Here is a 14545-nt window from a genome sequence, read left to right as displayed (position 1 = left end):
GTTTACTTGAACCGGATTCATTTGACCTTTTCTGTACGTTGTGGCTATCAACCAATGAGATTTCCTTCGTATGTGATGTGTGGGAAACACAAATGAAACATAAATATCTGTTTTAGGCTCTTATTTGTTTTTTCATCTAAATCTGGCGTAGATGTGACAATCGGGTCATTATGTGATTTAAGTCTGGTTGCTGGGTGAGAGAGAAGTACATCGTTTAAGCTTGAATTCAAACGATCACACACTGGTCTATTGAAAAACTTGAAATAAAGAAAATGCATTTTTTTCCAGCACAATGTATCCCCCAAAAAACATGCTACGGAAATGTTAATGTAGGTTTTATTTTGACTGAATGTTATCGTCAATGAATAGTAATGATTAAATTAAAATGTTTTAATGCATACTTTATGTTGATATACTCTTAACATTTTTAAGGAAATACAGCTTTAGTTAGCGTGCCGATTTCAAACATAATGCTACATGTAGCTACATGTAGTAAAAATCTGCATTAACGAGTTCACTATAAGAAATCTAAACACCGATGAATTAAAGGCATCATAATTCAAAAGCAAAGGAACTAAATCTAGAAATATTGCAGGTTATGGTTACAAGACAAAAAAATAATACAACGTAGTCGATCAAGTTGAATAAAATTCCACGTAATTGTCAGAATCATGTTTTTATTAATTTCTCTTAAAACTATTAAATGAAAATTTTATAATGTGATACATAATACAACACTTTATGGTGACCATCTAACTAAACACTATAGTTCCTAATTTTTTTTATTATATGTAGATGACAATGCAATGAGATCTTCAATTTTATCAATACTAATATTAAAACTATAAAAGTAACCTAATATTTTAAATGTATAATGACCAATAAATGCAAATGAGATCGGCTTTTAATAATTTCGACGTGCTGATGTTCATACCTGTTAATTCCGAACTTGTATTTGCTTCGACCTTCTTCGTAAAAAATTTCTCAAATGCTCATTTGTGAGGTAACTGTACACGTTAATTCTATTTTTATTGCTATATCCTACATAGAGATTATGCTGGCTGTCCATACAAAGGGCCTGAGGGCAATCAGAACCGTGTTGCTGCTTTGTAAGTAGATACGTCAGGAATTGTCCTTTTTTATTAAGTAAATGGACACTTGGGTCACTAGATACATTACAAACAAGAATGTGTCCAAATACGTCTGTGCATACACCTCCTGGATGAAATGTAATCCGAGAATTGTGACCTTTATAGTTAAAAAGATATCTCCCTGATTCATCTGTCACAACTATTGCTTTCTTCCCATTGTCTGATACTATAATGTCCCTATTTGTGTTCTCTGTGATGAAGATTGTTTCTACATATAACGACTGGCCTTCGTCATCCAAATTTATTTCATTCAGTTTCATCCCTAAAATGTTGTATCTTGTCACTATATTGATATCCCCAATGAAAATATCACCGTTTATTTTAGAGGAATGAATACAAAAATGCACGGATGAGCTTATGAAGAGATTTCTTACTTCCCCATTTGAAGTCAACATAAAAACATCATTATCTTTCAAAAAAAGCAAATCTCCGCTCTTCGTTAAGGTATGACTGCCAAATAATGTAAAGTAAATGTCAAGTTCCCTGTGTAAGCACCCATCTTGATCGATTTCTTGAACTTTTTTCATATCGCTGACCCAAAATCTGCTAGGCATCAAACAAGAAATGTGTTTCACTTCTTTTCCGGACACGCTTATACTTGCTTTTTGTATGGCTTTGCAAACATCAGATATATCTGAAAAAATAAATTATTAGAAATTTGTTAGAAATTTAGAAATCAATTACCCATAAGCACCTACTAAAGGTACCATTAAACTCAAAGCATGTTTTTATTCTTGTTTATTCTTTTCTATTTCTGTAACAAACAGTAATTTCATTAAATTTACGTTAAATTGATTTAGTAGGTCTCATTCATAATTGTTGAGGTTTGTTTTTTTTTACATCTGACAATGAAATAGTAAATAGTTACATTATTCGCTCAACTATATGTTGGACAGGTGTTTGAAAGATAACATGGAACATGATTATGTGATAACAACAGTTGGGTAAAACCTTTTTCCGTTTTATTTAAATTAGTGTTACTTACGTTTAAAGCAAAATTCAACCAGGCATGTAGTATAATTTCAGGTTTAATAATTGGTAAAACAAAAGAAATGTCTGACCTGGATCTAATTCCTTTGACTGTTTTTTAAACAGAGCACGTCCCTGTGAACTTTCCCTCTTAGGTAACACAGGCATCAAAGACAGATGTGATTGTCTTTCTCTCCAATCTTTTATATCATCTTTTGATTTCTTCCAGAGTTTTTGCAGCATTATTGGATAGTCGTCATTATTTTCAACACCTCTAATTTCTGATTTGAAAAATAAGAAACAAGTAATACGACAGTCATAAGTTATATGTACATATATATGGTATTCATTGTAATGGTAGACAACTACGCAATATGTTGAACAGTAGCCCTTCTCACAAAAAATCTGAAGATTTTGTATAAGATCTTGATTTAAGAATCTCTTACGAGAAAAAAAAAACACACTATGCGTGGAGTCATGTTGCATTGTTAAAGCGCGAAATGACCACTTCTTGCACATCAAGAACACTCAGAGCGAGTGCAGAAAAACTTAAATTCAAATTCCGAAAGAATTCGTTAGTTACAGCTTGAAAGCTTAAACGTTGTTATCTAAGGAACATTGTAAATGAATAGAACATTTGTATTGCAATTTTCCTTCGATTATTTTCATTTGCTTTTTTTTTATATAAAATGTATTACATGTTAACGGTCGTAGAAAAATCAGACCATAAAAAATGTTCAGTAACATAAATATACGTTTCTCATGATTTGCGATGGTATATGATTTTTATCCAACGGTTGTGTGTTTTCTATCCCCGAGCCTTGGCGAGACGATAGAGAACACACAACAAGTTGGATAAAAATTATATTTTAAACCAAGGTTGTCAGATTTAAAGGGTAACTCGCCTTACACTCTACAAGATTTGAGAATTAATTATTTTATTTGCTTGTCAATATTTCGGATAAATATGCTCATCCTTTCAAAAACCATGCCTAGTAAATGTTGCAACCACTATTGAAATAAAACCACTACTGAAATAAATTATTTCAATAGTGGTTGGGGATGTATTTCATTCGAAAAATCACCTTGCAACCACAATTGAAATTAAACCACTTTTGAAATAAATTATTTCAAAAGTGGTTGGGGATGCGTTTCATTTCAACCACTATTGAAATTAATTATTTCAATAGTGGTTAAGGATGCGTTTTTTTACAACCACTCTTGAAATAAAGTATTTCATTAGTGGTTTTGATACATTTCAGTTTTATATCTATTGTTCCGTCTGTGTGAAACACTCTCTTTCCTGGAAGGAGATTTTCTTAATATAAGAAGTATGTCTTATGAGATGATGAATTCCTTTGTATTTATGATGCTCTTTGATTTATCTGTATATGGTCATGTTTCACATACCACCTGTCATCTGGAACCGTAAATGTTAAACACAGTCGGAATAATAGGCATTAAAATGACATGCATCCCTACCTTTATTAAAATATTTTATTTCAATAATGGTTGTAATGAACCGCATCGTTAACCACTATTGAAACAAAATTATTTCAATAGTGGTTGTAATGAAATGCATACCTTACCACTATTGAAATAATTTATTTCAATATTGGTTATAATGAAACGCATACCCGACTACTATTAAAATAATTTATTTCATTCAATATTGGTCATAATGAAGTATATCCCCAACCACTATTGAAATTATTTATCTCGAAAGTGATATTCATTATAACATATATTAATAATGATATGTAACCTATAAACTGTTTTTTAATATGCAGGGGGCTTTGAATAGATGTTATGGCAATTTACAACGTGTTCTTCTAGTAAAATAATTTACATAAAACATGATATATCTATAGAAAGAGAAAGGTAAAGAAAAAATATGAACACAATTCTATATGTTGATCTGCGAGGATTGGTTATATCTGCTCAACAGTGAAAATCCTAAAATAAGGACATTAATTTCATAGTCTTGAGTATTATTACCGTAAAATCTGCAAATCTTTGATACTTTAATTGTGTATTTGAAAATGTTTGTTAGATATAAACAAATGAATATACATGTGTATTAGTTAGAATTGGTTATTTATTTCTGCACAGCAGTGAACATTGTAACATAATTGTGTATTTGAAATTTTTTGTTAGATTTCTTGCATTTCAAAATAGTTTGCAAAAATGATATACAACTTCTTTCATCACAAAAGTGTTACAGTAGTGATATCATAGTTATATTTATAAAGAAATCCATTACCATCTACGATTAAAAGAATTAATTTAATAGTAGTTGAACTGTAATGGTGTCTGTAAAGTAGTTCTTATAAGGAAACACATCTCCAACTTCTATTGAAATCATTACTTCAATAGTAGTTGTATTTCAATAGTGGTAGCAAAGTGATTTTTCTAATGAAACACATTCCCAACCTCTATTTCAATAATATATTTCAATAGTGGTTTAATTTCAATAGTGAATGCAACAGTGCCTGCATGGCCAAACATTACACGGATAAGTATCCCTACTACTGAGCACCACTCGTATAGCTCGCTCTCGAATGGAAAAGGTGTCATCGTTAATCTGCAATTTGTGTTCTTTTCAACCGTTTAATTTTAACACTGCACTTTACATAAATTATTCCATATGTTACATGTAGGGGTAGAGGTATAAGTATGAGTACAGGTAATCGAAATGTTTATGTAACATAACACTGTGTCCATGCATCAGCGCAGTGGATTTTGTATTGATTGCACTATGATTTATGCTGAGTTTGTATCCTGTCATCAGATGTACATAAACGAATATATCGTTTTGATTTTCTGGTTGAAATAATTAAACACACATTAAATGTGTATCTAATAATTAAATGTACATATACGATGTGTGTTTTTAAGTTATCATAAACTGACATAATCGTGAAGTAAGTTAAAAGGAGAATTTTCCCGGTATAAAAATGCAATTTGAACGTGAGCCTTCTTTTGCATTTTCTGAACTTACTATTATCATACTGAAAATCCAGACTAATGGAAACCACCCCCACCTCCTTACACTCGCCAGGGTCTGATATGTATTAAGAAGAGGTCACATTCCCATGACCTCTACTTTTGCATACAATTTACATTTACCCTCTACTTATCACATACATGCCTTCATCTTTTTATGAGAGGTGTAACTCTTCAATACTTTTGAGTTAAAATTAATACATAGAACACAGGCATGAAATAGTTTATCTATCTCCTTTTGAAGAATTCAAATTCATTTTTTAAAGCCCTGATTTGTCAGAAGTTAAGGCTGTGCAAAGGTGACTTCCGATCAATACGTGTCAGACCCTGACAAGTGTAAGGAGAAGGGGAAAGGTTCTGATTGGCGATCCTTTCTTGACTTGAAGCTGTTTCTGGACCTCTTCGTTGCTTGCAACGAACTCGGCTCTAGTTTAAATTACTTTAGATTGAATTCTTGGAAAGGAAATATATTAATAGAGTTAATGGACAATATACATCGACAAAAACCAGTCATTAAATAATTGAATTAACATAGTTTAGCAAAATGGCTGTCTATTATAGCAGGTCCCAGGAGCTTGAGGAATGTCTACTAGCTTTAATATTCCTGGTTCACATTTCAGTTTCCCATGATTTTTGGGAGTTGATTTTAACCAACTCTCCTATGCACTTACTCGGGCAGAGCGAAAGTGAAACAGTGTTTGGACCTAAGCACAAATCAATACCGCTGACAACACTTAGTTCTTGAAAATAATCGATAAATTCGATGCTATGTGTTCTGAAGCATTGTTTTTCACGAAAACTTACTTTATTAATACCATGAAAATAATAAGATTTTAAATTGTACAAACAGTTTAGATATTTTTTAAAGTCGTATGTGTTCCAACGCTAGAGTTCAATGTAGTCTCGTTCAACCAGACGCTTGGCGGTCTCCGTTAATATCCGACAAAACAGAGTCTCTCTTGCTTGTCGGAGATAAACGGAGACAGCCGAGCGTTTAGTTTAACAAGACAAGAGTTCAATCTTTCCTGGATCCATACAATTTCTCAAAAATATTTCGATTACTGATACTACTTGCCATGCAAATTCACATATCGTTGATTTTGAATAAATGATAAACCTATAAAATTCGATAAAATCAACTCCCGTCAGTACTTCAGTACTTTGATTGTAAATATACGCGTTAACATTAAGCTTCGTTTCGCTGGGCGGCATTTACTGGTTTCTCGCAGCGCTCGGATTAATCCTATTTTTATTTCATAACCTGTAAAAAAAATACGCATTAGATACCCATGAACAATTCCAAAATATTGATTACCTTTAGGACTCTGTACATAGACTTTAATAAAGTCAACAATAAGGAAGTCAATGTTGAGCCTGCTAAGTTTATCTTTTTCCGGTTGTTTCATTGTCAAGAGCCTTTTCACGTGTTTCTTTTCTATGGATAGAACAGCTAAAAAACTTGAAGAATGACGATATCCACTCACAACAATTTCTGTTGAGTTACATCCAACAATATCAGCAACTGTTTCTTGAATTTTTCTAATCTCAACTGGTGTATAACATGAAAGGTTTCCTCTCACATGAAATTGAACGTTCTTGAATCCATTTTCTGTATAAATGAGAAAACAAATTAAAAAAAAGCCAGTGATGATCAAACTTTTTAATATTTGTTTGTCTCATTTTTTTATAGTTGTGACAAGGCATGATAACCTTGCTATTACCGAAAATTCAAACATAATTAGATAAATATACTTCTATTTTTTATAACTTGACACTTAAACAATAAAATGCTTTCGTTGGTGATTTATTCGGGATATGAAGGTAGCGACATTGAAGGAAAAATACATAACCCGCTGGTTATGTAAATTTTTCCTGCAATGATCGCTACCTTCATAACCCGGATGAATCATCAAAGAAAAGATTTTGATGTTTATATTAACATCTGTTTTTAACTAAGTGATAAACTGATTATCAAAAGTTAGTAAAATTCAATGTTAATGTACAAAAGTAAGTTAGCTAAAAGAAACAGCCAGATTGTCTCCTGTGAGACTTTGAGTCTGGCATCGTCATGATTATTTCGTGCAGTCTGGGATTTTACGCAGGACAGTTAAGGCAACATTTTGCTTTTAAACAGCAGTAAAAGGAGGCCGTTTTGCTTTTGTCTATTCATTTCTGCATAATGAATAGTTCTAAACTATTTTGGGTGTTATTGTAAAGATATGGGTCTCCTTAACTTGACCATGTCTAAATTTGTCGGTCACGTGAGTTTTAAGGGTCACGTGGGCGTCTTTTGGACAAAAATCGCCAATGCTAAATTGAGACAAAAAGTTCAAGGGCAAGGCAAAGAAATTTAAGAGTAAGTAATATGGCAACATATTCAAAATTATCCATACATCATAGAAATCAATGCTCATTCAGTTGTAAAGTTTACTAGTTATGTAAATTTCTTTAAAAACTGGATACTTGTTCCTAAAATAGTGCATTTTTGTATATTTTCATTAAAATTACTAAGTAAACCTTCATCTCTCAACAAATGAGCATCAGTTTTTATAAAGAACTCGTAAAAGGGAAGAAAATCATACCACGTTTAATAATATCTATAGCCGTCTTGCACTTGAACATTTGCATTTAATTTCTCAATCTAGAAGTCCTCTCAAATCAATACACATTTCAAACGCACAAGTGATCCCAAAAGAAGAGGTAACTCTTTGAGCGATAACTCTTCTGATATAGGCGCGATGTCATTTTATCACATAATCTGAATTTTAAGATATGTTTCAACAGTACATTATGTAAATGGTTATTTAAACATAGTGCTTCTGTTTTATTTATTTAAAAAGAGACAAGATGGTTACGATGAATCGTCCGCATTTCCTCTGTCGTATCATGGATGTAAACAAAAAACCGTTGTGTATCAGTTCTCTTGGTTAACCGCATTCGCGGATTTATTGGTTTCTTAATATTTTTTTAGTAATGGGAGAAAAATATATAAGAGCTAATTGTACACAATTATTTGAGGGATTAGATTTCAACAGAGACAAATATGAAGCCTCTGATATTAATATACTAACTAAATTGTTCTCATAATATATATTAAAAAATAAGATATGGAGTATTTTTTCATTATTTATGATTTAATGTCAGATGAATGCATGTGCAGCCTTTGCCCAATGACTGCATATTCTATATAGCACTGCTTGGGTCTGTTAATATTATTCTGGGGATGGGGGTTCAAAGGGGTAACTTTATTCTGTTTGCCAGGGGCCAGGTACCATTGTGTTTTTTTTATGTAAATTGTGAATTAAATTAGAATTTGCCACGGGGACTATACATGTAGATCTGCCCATGTATGAGGCCTTCTCCCATCCCCCATAAGCAATCAACAGTATTCACCTTTGTATTACACATGTTACACTTGTAATTTAAAAATTTAAACACTCATTAAAATTGACTTTTATTTTTATTCAACACATGCAGAATGATTAAGATTAAGGAGGGGGGAGGGTTAAAATTAGCATATTTATTCATTCACAAAATAAATTCTAAACGCTCATTTCTCATTACCGAGAAAGGAAATTTCCTTAAAGAGAGTGTGTAATCCTGCAACAAGGCAATCAAAAGCCATTTTTGGTTCACATCAATATATTGAATTTAAATAAGTCTGAATTCTCCTATGTGAGAGACTAGAGCTCTCTCTCCCGCCCATTTACATACCATCCCGTTTCCACTTCTCAAACAAAATTATATATATAGAAACAATTATATTTGGTTCATTTGTTTTATTAATTCAAGAAGATAAAGGGACTTTCTGAGAAAAAATTATGTGACAACATTTAAACCTGACATATGCATGCAAACTCAAAATTGCAATATCTTTTTATGATGTCAATGTGTTTATTGTATGACTTCTTAGTTCTGGTCCTCTTCTCTCTTCAAAAACACAGTCTTCCTGTTCTTAAAGTTCAGGTTTTTCTTTCCATCATTTCATCTTGTATATGACACCAGGACAAGCACACCTCACAGCCTTATTAGCATAATCGGAACCTTTCTGGTTTTTATATTCACAAAAGAATGAAAAAACCCGAGAAAGTCAAAACTTCGTATATCTCGGGATTTTAACGAGACCAGTCTCATACTCGTGAAAATCGAGAGAGGAGTTTAAATGGAAAAAGTAAGTAAAAGTTTTTGTTTCTTATATTGGCAAGCTTTTAAATTATTTAAAGTTGCAGAACAATTGTTTATTAATGTGAAGTCGAAGTTTGGGGTGATTAGCCTTATCTCTTTAAATTTTGTTCAGCATGAAACAGTCTGAACAGCAATCCTCGATTTTGTCAATAATCTAAAACGCGCTAAGGAGTAGTCATTCGTCGGTAAGAACATATTTACTTACATTGTTAAACTACTCAAAAACTCTTTTAAAAGCCTACAATGCATTAAATCTAGTACAAGTGTTACAAAAATGTCGATAATTAATGGTCGTTGTGAAATGTGACTTTAAAGACATGTTTTAGTATGAAATGTGTATGCAGGTGTATTATAGTCAGTTTTTACACATATTGTTACGTATCATACGTTAAAAAATATTGTATGTTTTTCCTAGAATATTGAGTTTGTGTCAATCATGCTTTCAGTCATTTCCAAACAGAATTTCCTCGACACGTACAATGTACACTGTACATGTGGTTTTGATATTTGTATCTCATTCAGACTGTTAACTTTATGTCTTATTTATCTATTAACGATGAGAGTGTTTATGAATCAAGGGTCTGCATTTGTTATGTAAATATAACATTATACGATTGAGAGTATGAGAGAGAGATAGACTCAGATAGAGAGAGAGAGAGAGAGAGAGAGAGTGTGTGTGTGTAATTACAGTGTACCGTACATGTAATTGTTATCGATTGCCTAGCTTCCATGAACCATATATATATTTCAATAATGCCACATTGCACTAGAAATATTGCTGACACTCTGATGTTGAGAGAGATCATGGAGAGAGAGAGAGATAGAGAGTATGAAAAGCCATAACAAATTTTATAGTTATATGTCATTTCCCACTTAATGAGTTGTTATAGCTGTTATCATGGTAATGTTTTGACCATGTCTCAGATACTGCATGTGCCCATAAAAAAGTGTAATCTAGGACACACCCTTTTGTTTGATAATGACAGCATTTAGCTTTGTAATGATAGCTAGTGTATCTTTTTTCTTCTAATCTACAGGTTTACCTGCGGCTTCCAGATGATCTGAAGATCAGGAATATAGAAAATATTGTCAATTTGATATTGCTAATGACCCAGTCAAGTCTGCTGAAGCCCAGAAGGTACTTCTTTGTCATGTAATAAACTTACAACTTGTTTTCCATATGTAGATATATCTGGTTTAAGCTGATTGAAAGCCAATCAAGGTCATCTAAATAGCTACAATGTCTTGTGTAAAAGGGAAAGGTTTATATGGGCATCTTGTTGCAAATCTGCTTGATTATTAGCTGCAGATCTGTAGCTCTCTGGTTGAAAAAATTTGGATAGACTATCCGAGTTTTTTCAACCAGAGAGCTACAGATCTGCAGCTACTTGATTATCTGTATTTTAAGGGGTGGGAACCTCTGATAGGAATACCAGGAGTTTGAAATTATTATAAACTTTAAGAGATGTGTTTTACACTCTCTGAGAAAATGGGATTTTCAGAAATCCCATGAATTTCTTATGCTGGAAATATGTTTTTCAGATAAGTTTTTGTTATTGACGCAATCATATTTTGGTGCATATAGAATGTTGATAGTTGAAACTCATACAGACAATCTTTCTGTCCACTGGATATCTAAATATCTTTGAAGTTACACCATTGAAGTTACACATTCATTACATTTATCATGTGTGTGCAGAATTGATTGAGCCAGGTTTCCTGATGTTTCCTGATGTTGTCATATAAGTGATACATTGTACTGCTTTAAAAAGTATATATCACTTGTGACTTACTGGTATTTTAGTACATATTTCATTTGTAAAATCATTTGACAAATTTAAAGTGTTTTGTAGTACTGAAATGTTTTTATGGCTTTTAAAATTACTGAAAGTACATGCACATGATGCAACTATCTTTTGACGCTGTATATATAACAAAAACAAACTGTCAGCTGGGTTTAAAATTAGTGGCAAAATGATGAAATACATGTATGTACAATATTAGAAAAGATTACATTGTTAGTAATTGCACATTCCATAAATAACTTCATTGAATATATACATGTGAGTATTTGATGAGTGCACAATGTTTGCAAAAATTACATGTAATTCTCTTAACACTTTATGTTTATTCTATTCTAGTTTCCAGACCATGACATTAATGAATATTCCTTGAATGGAATGCATGAGGATTAGAATGAAACCTTATTCTGCCTTTTTACCAACTCACACCATCTTTTCAAGATTTATGGAGCCAGCCACAGAAGAATTTGTTCTATACACATCATTCATAACATTCTTATTTATGTTGCATAACTGTAAATGTTACTGGATGAATTGTGTTCACATAATGAATACCAGCAAACTTTTTATCGAGTGCACTTAATTCGTATTTTTCCTACCCATCCATCTAACATGTTTTTATATTACATATTCATATACATGTTACATAACATTTTTGGAAACAGCTATTTTTTTTAAATTGGAATTTAGCCTTACTATTTTATACAAGTTTTTTTAAAGGGACTTGGACACAATTTTAGATCAAAATTTTGTTTTCAATTTCATTATGCATAAAATGATTTACTTGCACATTTTGAATAATTGACCATAATTTGAATGTTAGAAGTCAAGTTATAAGATAGATACAGGGGTAAGAATTTATTGTTATGTAAACAAAGCTCGAGTCTTATGTTTGTTTACAAATAATATAAAGTATGAAATTACCATACTGATTCGATGTGATCATAAATGATATTAATGATATTATTAATAGAAAAAAAGCAACATTTGAATGAAACTTACACCAATAAAACACATATGTAAATAATAACAAGACTCGCGCTTTGTTTACAAAACAAAGAATATTTAATTCTTTATCATTCTTTTAACTCAGTATTTGACTTTCAAAATTAGTATTATGTTTTTTTTAGAATGATATATGGAATTTCATTGATTTATTTTTCATTTTAAGAAAATTCATTTAAAAAAAGATCTCTTACAACCTGTGTATTTTTTTTTTCAGTTTACATAACACGGTGTATTAATTGAATGTAGTTGTGTAGATTTATACATGTACCTACAAGCAATATACATTTAATATTCACCAGGTACATGTACCAGCCTACTATATTTGATAAATAAATGTACTTCTTTCATGCCTTTTTCATGCCTTTTACTCATTGTTATATGTATTATTTATAATTAAAATACTTTGAAACCTTTCCTCAATTTATTTATTTTAATAAGATTAAGAAACGAACTATAGTTAATGCACGTTTTCAAGAGTTGTCTCTCTTGGGGACAATAATGAATGCTCCCCAGAGTTCATGACCCTGAATATTGAGTAGGCTGTGAGGTGTGACAAGGGTACGGGTAAATGATCACCAATAAGAACATCATTTATGTAAATCTCAAGACAAAGCAGGTACCAGCTAAAATGAAAATTATATATATTTCAGTAAGTTTAACTTGTTATCAAAATAGCTGAAAGACTGAAATGGAGGATTTTCTACAATTTGATAGTCAATGGAATTTATTTATCTTAATAAACATTTCATTATGTTTGGATGTGCATTTAATTTTGCACAAATTCAAATACAGTTTTATCGATTTGAAATTATTCGCATCCTCACCCCTGATATGTGCATGATATTAGTTTAATTGCACCCCTTTATTTTACCCGGCCTGACCTTAAAAATGCACCTCTCTCTCTCTCTCTCTCTCTCTCTCTCTCTCTCTCTCTCTCTCTCTCTCTCTCTCTCTCTCTCTCTCTCTCTCTAACACACACACACAACTGATTTGATTGATTGATATTATATAATGCTGGTGCAGTCAGTGTGAATTAAAACATACCATGTATTGTTGATTTGTTGATGAGCAATATTAAAAATTGTAGATTTATAAATAACATAGGTTTATATCAATCATTTTAAAACATTAAATGAAACCATTCGTACTTAAAAATACTTTTTCTAATTGAATTGTCTCATAGAATAATCAGATTGGTCATTATTTCAATGATAAATTATTGAACTTATACATGTCTGTTATTTACTTACATTTTCTTCCAGCCTTTTTTTTTTCAAATCAGTGTGACACTTTTCAAATTACTCTGCAAATAACAAAATATAATTATGAGAAGTCATACAATTTAATTTACATGCATATAAGGACATGCCAACAGTAATTTGAACATTTTTGTGAAAGGTCTACATATATTATGCATTGATGGGTAAAATGACCAACACTTTAAATTTTATTTGAAAGTTACATATGCACATTCTACACAAACAATACCATATATGACCATGAATGTAGATTCCACGTTTAGAGAAAATCAGATGGAGACATGCAATCATTTGTTTATTATTATTTGGGTTTTTTTATTACCAATAGTACAGCATCATAAGTACGAACCCAGGTGACAAGATTTCAAACAGTTTTATGGTAGTAATATACTGAGTTCTAAAAACTAACTATAAATAGTAATAATTAAGAATTAATGTGCATAAACATCTTATATCAACTGGATGAATGTGTAAAAATTATAAATGAATTGTCATGGAAGAATTTTGAACACAGTAGAAAGATGTTATTGATCAGCTGTTCATCAATTTCCAGAAAATGAAATCAGCATCTTTTAGCCTGCACTGTACTGATTTTCAGAAAATCAAATCAGCTGTTTTCACACAGTCTTTCTATTGTTTACTTACAAATTGAAAAAAAAACCAAACAGCTGTGTAAAGCTAAATATTGTCAGTACAAGTACCATGAACTGATTCATGTCGATTGGTGAAAATGATCAACAATTTAAAGGACTGGCAATAGAGCTACATGTACAATGTAAATTGTATAGACCTAAATGTAAACAATGCAGTCTCTCCTCATGTTTTGAACGAAACAACACATTAAGTCGATCAGAAATGCATCAACAGTATAAAATCACAATAAAATAGTTATTGAGCTATCTGTTACATTACAAATACAATGTATATCTATTCTACATACCTGATAAATCATCAAAAGATCGCCATCATCGGGAATACACGTGTTTACATCGTCTGACGAGCGCTTTTTGGACGCAGATTCACACCCATACGACAATTGCGTTATGAAAATTCTTCGTATATTCTGATTGTTGTAAACTTATAAAAACACACATGAGTGATTCGTAGTTTATATTTTTCTTATGAAGTATTATGTCAGCCGTATTTATGCTTAAACTGCTGTTTT

At 31.5% G+C, this 14545-nt stretch overlaps 1 protein-coding gene and 2 long non-coding RNA genes across 3 annotated transcripts in view; 1 reads left to right on the top strand and 2 right to left on the bottom strand.

Moving 5' to 3' along the window:
* Positions 1-668: 668 nt before the first annotated feature.
* Positions 669-14545, bottom strand: part of LOC117688311 (uncharacterized) — a 34206-nt gene continuing 20329 nt past the window's right edge. The window contains exons 10-12 of the mRNA XM_066069462.1: positions 6442-6735; positions 2213-2401; positions 669-1785 (exon numbers count right to left, since the gene is read on the bottom strand). Of these exons, the coding sequence (XP_065925534.1) occupies positions 938-1785; positions 2213-2401; positions 6442-6735 (1331 nt within the window). The 3' untranslated portion in view covers positions 669-937. The remainder of the gene's footprint in view (positions 1786-2212; positions 2402-6441; positions 6736-14545) is intronic.
* LOC117688322 (uncharacterized) lies at positions 9144-12535 on the top strand. The gene is made up of 3 exons (XR_004601028.2): positions 9144-9297; positions 10349-10449; positions 11453-12535. It is a non-coding gene; the product is annotated as an uncharacterized lncRNA (long non-coding RNA).
* LOC109618201 (uncharacterized) lies at positions 12673-14402 on the bottom strand. The gene is made up of 3 exons (XR_004601023.2): positions 14321-14402; positions 13372-13424; positions 12673-12744 (listed from the first exon to the last, which is right to left on the bottom strand). It is a non-coding gene; the product is annotated as an uncharacterized lncRNA (long non-coding RNA).

The sequence above is a fragment of the Magallana gigas genome, chromosome 1 (assembly GCF_963853765.1).
Source record: "Magallana gigas chromosome 1, xbMagGiga1.1, whole genome shotgun sequence".
Classification (NCBI taxonomy): Eukaryota; Metazoa; Mollusca; class Bivalvia; order Ostreida; family Ostreidae; genus Magallana; species Magallana gigas.
Note: the sequence above shows the minus strand (reverse complement) of the source record. Positions and strands in the feature narration are given on the sequence as shown.